We start from the raw sequence: 10,538 nt of genomic DNA, 5'->3' as shown, positions 1-10,538 counted from the left end.
TTACAAACCCACCAAATTACAAATTTTGAACGGAAAAATTGTAAACTGTCTTAATTATAATTTTTTAAAGGAAAAATTGCAAAATCTCTCTCTCAATTATAATTTTTTATGGAAAAATGAAAATTGTTTCTTATCTATAATTTTTAGATAGAAAATTTGCAAACTCTCTCTCAACTATAATTTTTGAACGAAAAAATTACAAACCATTTCAACAAACTATATCTTTATTCACTTTGCAACTGCAAAATTATGTAAATACAATGTTATGAATTCACTCTTACAAGAATAAGGATTACTCTCTCTATTTATAGATTTAGGTTAGTTTGTTCCCTAAACCAAAACTCAAAACTATAAAAGTCCAAAATAATTAACACTACTAAAAATAGGTCAAAGTCGAAATTCTATGTGAGGCAACATGTTTCGACACTTCGAGACACTAATACAACTCAACACACTATGTGATTCTACAATTCCTTGCTTCTGTCGAGCAATCTGCGTCGACACAAAAAATTACAATTCAACACTTAAATGTACTACATATTCGATATATAACTATTCTGTAGAAGAATTTATTATAACAGTCCAGACATTCATCATGCTTTCCAATATCACACTAGCTTTGACCTATTTTTCCGGCTTAACCAGATTCTTATAAGCAACGAGGAAGAAAATACATCTACATCACCTTAAATTTCAGCTTCTTTTACTTTTTTTATGTGAAAAAAACATAAGAATATGATTTTGAAGTATAAAACCATATTGAGAATAGAGAAAAAAAATTATACATATTTGAAGGTATGGTGATATGATCATGAAATCAAGACTGCATGTAAAATGGTGTTATATTTATTTTCCCGTTTAATAATTCCAAGAATTTACTTTTGTGCTATCTAGAAAAAGTAAAGGAACTATCATAAGTTCTATAATATTTTTTGATAAAATAAAAATAACACACTTACAAAACAAAATATTTTAGTGTACATGAAAATAAAGATATCATTCAATTTGCATTTTTTAGGATTTTTTTAAGGGTGGCGCTTCTCTACTATGAATGGGAAGAGCAACCCTAATAATAAGTAAACTAAATTGTATTATAAGTTTTCAAAAGATTCGTTATCCAAAGGCAAAGAAATTATTGTATGATCCATCATAAAAGACATATTGAACTTTTTATGGTTATTTCTATTTGTAAGTCGTTGTTGATTACGCTGGAAGCATATTCCCATGAACAACTTGTATATTCTCTAAAAAAGTTAAGGGTGGATAATATAATATTTCTATATAAAACAAGCTAGAACAGCAACACTAACAGAATATTATACCATCGCATTTTAAATTAGGCAAACACTGCAAGTATAGTATATCTATGAATGGACAATATAAATAACAATTTATAATAAATATGGAAAATTAAACTCCTAGTAACAAATAATACATGACACATCATTTTATATAAATGCCATGTAACTTGCATTGAACAGCCAATGAGTTGAAATACATTTGTGCATTTAGCTAGTGGTTGTAGTATCATAGATTGCCCTTGCCCTGCAGAAGGGCTGGTATTTGGGAAGACAAAATGTATAGGCGTGCGATTAGCTTGATCACTGGGCTCTCTGCAGCAACTTCTCAGCCATTATTTTCTGTTGGACACCACTCAACGTCTCTGAGTTTATGAGTGCATTAGCTACAATGATGGTTGTAGACGAAGACGAGGCATTGACCTAGATGAAACCAATTCAAACGGAAAACTTACATTAATACAAAGAAAATATCCCAACTCCTAATTTGTAAATATTGCTCAATGCTAGAAATGAGACAGAATATATTTAAGAAAAATGAAACTAGAGGGCGTATGCATACCCAAACACGTCCGTTTAAGCCAACTGCTATCTCGAAAGAGAGTTTCTTCCCTAAAGTATCAAGTACCGGACATGTGGGTGAGCTGAGAAGCCTACAAACAATTAATAATTTCTCGTATCATGATCTGTTAAAAATATGCATGAAAAGAAAAACAAAATTAAATTCCGTACATTCTTGAGAGACCAGTTGAACACTCAAACATATAGCCTTCCTTTAGGGCACCAAACTCTCCTGCTTTCCCACTGGCTAAACAAACATCATAAAAAAATCAAAGATGGAATTGTGTTTGCAAAAATAAAATGGAAAGAAACATGATATTAACCAGAGAATTTAAAGCTCCGTGATGCAAAGGTAGCCACAAAAAAGGAAATTAAAAATGAAGTCAAAGAATAAGACACCGACCATCAGTGCATGACAGCTCCGGATTCATTCCAGGGTTTGCTTTCACAACGCGTACATAGAGCAAAGCACCTATCTGCAAGGTGAAGAAGAATTAGGTAAAAGAAACATAACCTCCTACAAAAACAAGATAGACCAACAAGGAAACATTATTTAACAGCGATGGGGGAAAGACAGGTCAGGTGTTGGTTTGCAGGACAAAACAAAGGAAAAAGGAAACTGGTGAATTGTTATTGCTGCATGTTATCTCTCACGATAAATAATAAAGCATTCAATATTCTAGTCTGATCAAATGGTAGTGCATTGTTCTCTTCACATTTGGTAAATCCAAGAGATTTGAATGGAATACAAGATCATCCTGCAAAGTGTGTTCTTAGAAAATACTTGATAATCACTAAACTCCCATTTGGAGATAGCCTATTAATCCAGATACATGATTCAGACCAAGAAATACTTGAACCTATTCTACATAGGCCACTTGTATTGATTGTCAAACATTCCTGTGAGCATTCAGAACGTACTCTTTTTCATTTGTTTTTCTTAATTGATATAGTGTTGTCTCAATTTTATTTATAACGTTGACAATCCTAGTTAGAAATTATACAACGGAAGATTTTAACTTAAGAAGAGAAGTCCTAGCAAAGGGAGAAAAGTATTGGACATGAAACTTGGAAAGGCATGAGACATAATCAAAACAAAAAATTGTCAATATATTTTTAACTAGGGATGACAAAATAGATGGATTTGATCGATAATAGATGGATCAAAACAATCCATTAGTCCATTAACAATTCAAAAAAGTTTATAAAAATATCCAATCCAATCCATCCATTATCATATTTTTAGTGGATGGATGTCCATCCATTTTTTTTCTTTGAAAAAATATTTTTTTCTTTTGGAAAAAATCACTTATTTTTTTTAAAAAAAATAATTTTTTATATTTTAATGAAAAAAATTCAATTCTTTTTTTTGAGAAAAATCAATTTTTTTTGGAATTTTTTTTCGAAAAAAAAAACATATTTTTGTATTTTTGAAAAAACTCATTTAAAAATCTTTTTTTTTATATTCGAAAAAAATTAAATTTTTTTATATTCGTAACAAAATAACTATTTTCGAAAATAAAATCAAATTTTGGTATTTTTCAAAAAAAATATTTTTAAATTTTTGGGAAAAATTGGTTTTTTGTATTTATAAAAAAATCGATTATTTTCGAAAAAAATATTAATTTTGTATTTTTCAAAAAAACAATTTTTAATATTTGAAAATTTTTATTTTTTTAAAATTAGATAAAAAAATCAATTGGATCATTAAAATGTGTTGGATGGATTGGATCAATCCATGCTTATAAATGAATGGATTTAATTCAATCCATTAACTTAATTTTTATGTAGGGGATGGATTGGATGGATTTTTTGATGGATGGATTGGATGAATTTTGTCTTAGTGGATCCAATTATCACACCTACTTTCAACTATATATTTTCCATTGCAAACAAATGTGCCAAGGCTGATGGAGGGTAACATGCTCCCTTTGAGCCCTGTAAAAGGTTCCAACTGGGATTATCTTCTTAAAATAGAAAATTAGTATACAATAGCAAGCTGGTTTTTCAGAAAATTCCTATTTTATTGAAGGAGTTTAACTACACTCGGGTCATTCTAGGTTTTTAAAACGTGCATGAGGTTGGAAACCTTAGTTTATTGGGAGGGCATGCAAAAAAGATAATCAACAATTAGTGTGTCAAACCTCAAACTTAGGTATATTTCTTCTTGTTCCTCCTTCAAATGCAAGCACTGGTAGAAATGCTAATTCAGGTCCTTTTATATCCACGAGAAAGTTCTGCACAAATATGAATTATAATTTTAACCAAAATAGAATAAAACTCAAAGGTTAAGAAAAAGTCAATTGTTTTCAAGGAAATAGAAAGTAAAAGAGTTGAATGGAACCAAGAAAAGGCTAGTATGAGCTGAAAAACTGGACAACAAAAATATGAATTTACTTACATCTGATCTGGAGTCAACAACAATTCCTAGAACCGAATCCTCTGGACGGGGCACATACTGTACAAAACAGCATAATCAGAATATGGAAGGAAAAAAGATAGCATTCCTCTGATCCTAGGGGAAAAAACCTTACAAATCTATTCTCTATGTAACATGCAAGGAAAATTATACAATAATACTATAGTCGAATGCTGAAAAGGAAAATCAAAACTTGTATGCATTAAGAGATGTTTTTCTTCCATAATGCAAACTATAATGCATCTTAAACAATAACAATTCAACACTAATATACTAGTACGTGCAAAGTGTGTAAGGAGTGGAGATTTAATCCAAAAATAGTGTCACACACAAACACAAACATCTTTAACCTAATTTTATGGCCACCACCTCATTCAATAAGTAACATTGAAAAATCAACATTGCCGCATCAGTCAGAGAAAGCCTTTACACAGCTATACTCACCCTCTTTTGAGAACTTTCAACCCAATATTTATTTGGCTTGGAGAACCTAAGCCTGCCGGCCTTCGTTACAGAAATCACATCACCGTCCTAAAATTTGATACAAATGAGAATTTGTTACTAATATAATGGAAAAAATGAGCATAAAGATGGAATGGAATGAAAAGATAGATTGAGATTGAAGTCCCCTATATGCAGAAAACTTCAATGGAATGAAATGAAAAGATAAAGATTTAAATTTCAAAATATCAGTCTGTTGAAAATTCAATAATACTAGTAAAATCATTAAAAAATGGATTAGACGCAATCATTTAGAACATGCATAGAAGAATTACTAACCAGCTTGATTGTGAAAAATAGAAAATCATACTAAAATATGCATAGTCGAGTCATGATGAAATAGTCGAATAAAATTCTATACAAGCTGATTTGATTAGGAATCAGAAATATAGCAATTTTCTTAATAAAACGGAGTTGATTTGCCTTTAGTTTATGCTCATACTTGGTTTTAATTCATAAAATATCAATCCACTTTGTTCAAAGACAACCTATTTAGATTTTTTATAAAAAAAAAAGGACAACCTATTGAGTCTAAAGATTTCTGAAATTTGAGGATTTCAAGTAACCTATATACACAAAAGTCTACTCTTTTTCCAATTTTGTTGTCAAAGGCGGCCTCTAATCCCCTATTAAATTATAGAATCTCAACTCTTACTATGCATGTTATGTTAGAACCCCCATAGCTAGCCCCGCACAGTCTGCCATTCTAAAGGTGAAAGGTGGATTTATGATCAACAAACAAGTTTTCTCTTCCAGGTATGAAAATCCATGAATAGTAGAGCAGAAATTTTAATTAAAAAAGTCCAATGTAATCATCATTTATCAAACAGCATATCTAAGGAAAATTATCAATTAATTGTAAGCAAACTGCACTGCCGAGGTGCTCCATGTCAAACTAAACAAGGCATCATAAAAAGAGCGTCTATGAGTGGATGCAGTATAATATACTGCACTAATGCTGAACTAAAAGAGTGAAACATTTCACTTAGCATGCTAATGAATGAGTGTTCTGATTTGTGATGTGAAGCTATCTAAAATAGAACTACCTGACGTAGACCGCCTCCGAGCTTAATAGTTTGGTTTGTCATGCTAGAGAGGTCAAGAACCACATCTCCAGGATACTATAAAACCACATACAAAAATTTTATGAACATAAAAAAGATAATACACAGCATTATACTGTATCCAAGGATAAATAACAGCAACCACTCACCACTAATTGATCTACTAAGTTTGTAGAGGAATTGGAGGTTTTAGTTTCCATTTAATAGAGGAATAAGAGCAGGATGTAGAAAAAATGGCTTTTAGAAGTCCAAATAACTTTCGATTTAAACCTATAAACAACATTTAGCATCCAAATGTTAGTATTTACTTGCCAGAAAGCAATGCAGGTTTCTTTTGACTTTACAAATCACGTAACGGTAAAATCATCATTCAATAATATGATAGAGCCGTCAAAACGGGGCTGGGCCGAAAGTCGGATTTAAATATGATCTCTAAAAACACTGCTCAAATCTGGACCTATGCAGGCTTGCAGGCCTGACCACCGTATAAAATTCAGCAAACAAACAAACAAAAGCAAAATCAATCCGAAAAGAGCAAACAAATCAGGGGAATCAACAGAGTGAGTCCAATGAGGTCGCAAAGAAGCGGTGAGGGAGAAATCAATAGGAAAACAACAAACAACCAAAGGGAGTTTAGTGACTCTACAAAAGGATATCAGCAACCTAAGTAATTGCGGCCAAAATGGCATGTCCGCAGCAGTGATGCTAGGTGTGGTGTGCATCACCGTCGCGGCTGCCTCAGTTGCATTTCATGAGGACAACAGGGCGCATGTAACTGCAGCAGCTGAGTTTCTCACCCACTACCATGAAGTGTTTTTGAAAAATAAAATCAAAATATGGACAGAATATTAAGGTTCATAATATATTAAAGGAATGCTAACTACATCCAATTATACACACTTCCTTCTACCCATTCATCTTTCATTCATTCAAAAAGATATATAATGTAGCACAAAGCAGGGCTGGAATTTACACAATATATACACATAATGTAGTTTAGTATACTAACGTGGTTTGCAATATCAAATTAATTTAATACCTAGCAGTTTCTAGCAAAGAAATTTTAACCCATATATCCTTCAAGCGGACACCCGAATACGACTCTGACACTGACACGGCAGCACCAATAATAATTTGAAAAACTAAATTAATTAAACATAATCACAAGTGTCGGTGCAGGTGTCCAATATCGACGCAGACACGCCCTTCTTCCTTCTTCAGAAGTGTCAGTGTAGGTGTTCGATATCTACAGAGACACGCCCTTCTTCAGAAGTGTCGGTGTAGGTGTTTGATATCTACAGAGACACACCCTTCTTCAAAAGTGTCGGTGCTGCATAGCTTCAAGCTAATTTGTTGGACTCTCAAAACTATATTAATATTAAAAAGAATCTGGTTGGATGGGATGACTATGACTACCCTAATCAGATTCAGTATTAAAGCACATCTTGAAGATATTCTGACTCCAATAGCTTGTGCTAAATGCTAAAACCCAAAATAAGTTACTCAAAATTGGGTAAATTTGGTACCTAATAAGAATGAACTCTAGTACAAAATTACCCCGATAAGAATGACATATCTAATTTTTCCGATGAAATTAACCTAATCAATGCCAGTAGTGGAGTGGTTGCGGCGGGGCGGAGGGGAGAGGCCGCTGGCCGCAACGGTGATGTCATATTCCTAGCATTTAACGAGAACTGTGCGTACCGTTAGAGTTTCAACCCAGTATGAAGAGTTTTTTTTAAAAAGGACGGAAACCTGAAGAATCGCAGTAGAAAGAGGTAGGATAATGAAGAAAATGAAAATCACATTACCGGAGTGTTTGAATTACGGTGGCGCTGCTATTGTAGTTGAAGGAAACGGGTGGCGCTGCTATTATAGTTGAAGGAAACGGCACGCCAAATTTACTGAGGGTTTTAGGGTTTAACTAACTACTATTTTATATGTGTTGTTTAAGAATGTTTAAATAGACATAATATCCACGTCATTATTTATTCTATTATTATGGACAAAATTAAATCATACTAGTCTTTTAAAACTAAATACTATTATAAGTAAATAATCAATAATTAGATATTTTTAAGTAGTGCTTTAAAACATTTATATTGTAATGACTAAAAATCCTCGATTAGGATTTGTGGTTGAAAAACATGGAATATTGTAAGATGAATAAGATCTCTTGGAGTGCAATTTTAAAAAAGTCAAAGGTGGTGATTAAAATTTCAAACAAGGTGGTAGCATGTATTTTGTGTATGAGGATGCGGTTGCAATGAAGAATAATGATCAAGAAATTCCTACACCTAAAAAGTCCTATAAGGACTCAATGATGGAAAATTTTAATGGAGACGGGGAGAATAATGGTATTTTGACTGATATTTTAACTTATGAAGGAATATACAATCTCTCAAGGGATGATGATGAAAAGTGTCTGCTAGTAGAAGAAAGGAAGACGGGTCAATATGATTGTTCAATTTTCATGCTTCCAAGCAAAGAAGAGGAAAGAATTACCAAACCAAGGAAATTGGGAGTTATTGTTAAACTTCTTAATAGGAAGATTAGATACAAGCCCTTGGAAACTCGCTTGAAACACATGTGAGTGACGAATGCCATCATCAATATTATAGATCTGAGTAACGACTATTTTCTTGTGACTTTTTTTATAAAGATTATCAATATTATCCGGATAGTGATCAAATTGAGAAGGTGGCAGATTTGATAAGATTTTCAGGGTTACCAAGTGAACATTATGATGCAAAAGTTCTTACATCCATTGATAACATAATTGGTAGAGTGGTGAAGGTGGAAAAAAACATTATTCTTCAAGAACGGGGCAAGTATATGAGATTATGTGTGGAGGTCAATTTATCAAAAGCGCTACTAGTTTTGTTCACAATTAGAGATATAGTCTATAAAGTGGAATACGAATGGTTGCATTTGTTATGTATCAACTATGAGAAGTTTGGTCACTATATGGAAGGTTGTGGAGAGAAAGCAACTCATGTAGCTAATGAGAAAGGTGGTGTCTAGGGGGAAATATTGTGCATGCCAATGATATTCTAGGTGCTAGTTAGATGCAAAGGGGTCCTTTGTCGATTGTCAGTAAACAACAGCGTCCCAAGAAAAATAAGGAGATGATTTGATGATGCCGCATGGTGGTCAGATGAATGTTTTGGTGATAGTTAATATTGGAGCAAAATCAATGGGATCGAGATTTTCTATTTTGGGTAACGATATCCTAAATTTGAAAGTTCATAATTTAGAGGATGGGAAAATAATGAGAGAGAATATCTCACAAAAGATCATGCAAAATTAGCAGAGAGAGAGAGAATGTATCACGCAAGAACATAAAAAGAAAGGTTATAAATGGGCCTTCTAGGAATATTGCAGAATTTCCGTATAGAATCGTATCAAAAAAAGCTAATGATAAAAAGGTAACTCCCAAGTACCGCATATTAACATTAAAGGACCATAACGAAATACTTCAATGTTAGTGGTTGAGAAACTTGTGGAACCTCGTAATATTAATCATATGGCAACATTCATTGCAAGTCATTTCAAAAATTCTACTAATGCTCCCAACATTGAACACACAAGATAATGGACGAGGTCATATCTCCACAAACTACTAATATACTTAATAATGATGGTTCACAAATTAATAAAATGGGCTCAATTCAATCAAATCATGACAAGGATCATACTGGGGTTTCTAATCTCCCTATAACCCTTGATGCCAAAATACTTAACATATAATCAGAGTAAATAAGCACGCATATAAACAAAAGGGCGTCACATCGACGTTTTCAAAAACTAGAAGCTTTCAAAAACCAACATCGTTCATCATCAATATACAATACACCTGGTCATTTCAAATAACACATTTCACTTATCATGAATATTCAAGAATATGCGTTCGCAACGGAAAATAATGAATACTCATGCATTTCATCAAATGATTCATGTCCCATACCATGATCATCTCTCAATAATCTCTTCAAAATAAATGGAACCCTTAATCAGAATATTTGGCACTATGGCCTCTCAACAGCAATTGCAAATAAGCATGTTCGCAAGTAATAACATAATACTTATCCAAATAGGATACGAGTTCAGTACTACTAATCAACCCAGTGTTACATGACCAGAGCATTGACTCATTACCTAGTCTTCAAACTAAAATACGGGAACTCTCCAGCTAATCTCGAGCGAGCTACCGTCCACTTACTTCAGCGCTACTACTCCTGAGTATCTGCACGATACCCATGTAAAGGTAACATTCAAACAAAAATGGTGAGAATTCAAATAATTATGAAGAAGTATAATCAAGCACAATGATTAAATCAACAATTAAAGGAATTCATCACACTTCATATAACCATGTAAGTAATATTCCCCAACATCTATTTCACATGTTTCAAACATCCATCAAACTCAAGGAGTACAATATTAAAATCCAATATTATATTCTTAAATATACACATAACTACAATTATCACATAATCACATATGTTGTCAAGTTATGTATCCAAACATCATCAAATTCAATTACCATATCTCGTACACACATCACAATCACAATTAATGCATACACTCAATTATCACGTAACTCTAATGTGACTCAATGCAAGACATGTGACTCTATGCATGTGGTACCTCAATGTGAACCCAACGTTTCACCGCTTTCCGATTCAATATCTA

At 32.8% G+C, this 10,538-nt stretch overlaps 1 protein-coding gene across 1 annotated transcript; it reads right to left on the bottom strand.

Annotated features, from left to right (window-relative positions):
• Positions 1 to 1,292: 1,292 nt before the first annotated feature.
• Positions 1,293 to 7,782, bottom strand: LOC127119614 (uncharacterized). The gene is made up of 10 exons (XM_051049879.1): positions 7,655 to 7,782; positions 5,993 to 6,113; positions 5,826 to 5,900; positions 4,723 to 4,809; positions 4,261 to 4,317; positions 4,004 to 4,096; positions 2,263 to 2,335; positions 2,031 to 2,106; positions 1,861 to 1,951; positions 1,293 to 1,721 (listed from the first exon to the last, which is right to left on the bottom strand). Exons 2-10 carry the CDS (start codon positions 6,041 to 6,043, stop codon positions 1,602 to 1,604), a joined length of 723 nt encoding a protein of 240 aa, XP_050905836.1. The 5' UTR covers positions 6,044 to 6,113; positions 7,655 to 7,782; the 3' UTR covers positions 1,293 to 1,601.
• Between the last annotated feature and the right edge of the window lie 2,756 nt (positions 7,783 to 10,538).

This window comes from Lathyrus oleraceus, chromosome 2 (genome assembly GCF_024323335.1).
Source record: "Lathyrus oleraceus cultivar Zhongwan6 chromosome 2, CAAS_Psat_ZW6_1.0, whole genome shotgun sequence".
NCBI classification, from domain to species: domain Eukaryota; kingdom Viridiplantae; phylum Streptophyta; class Magnoliopsida; order Fabales; family Fabaceae; genus Lathyrus; species Lathyrus oleraceus.
Note: the sequence above shows the minus strand (reverse complement) of the source record. Positions and strands in the feature narration are given on the sequence as shown.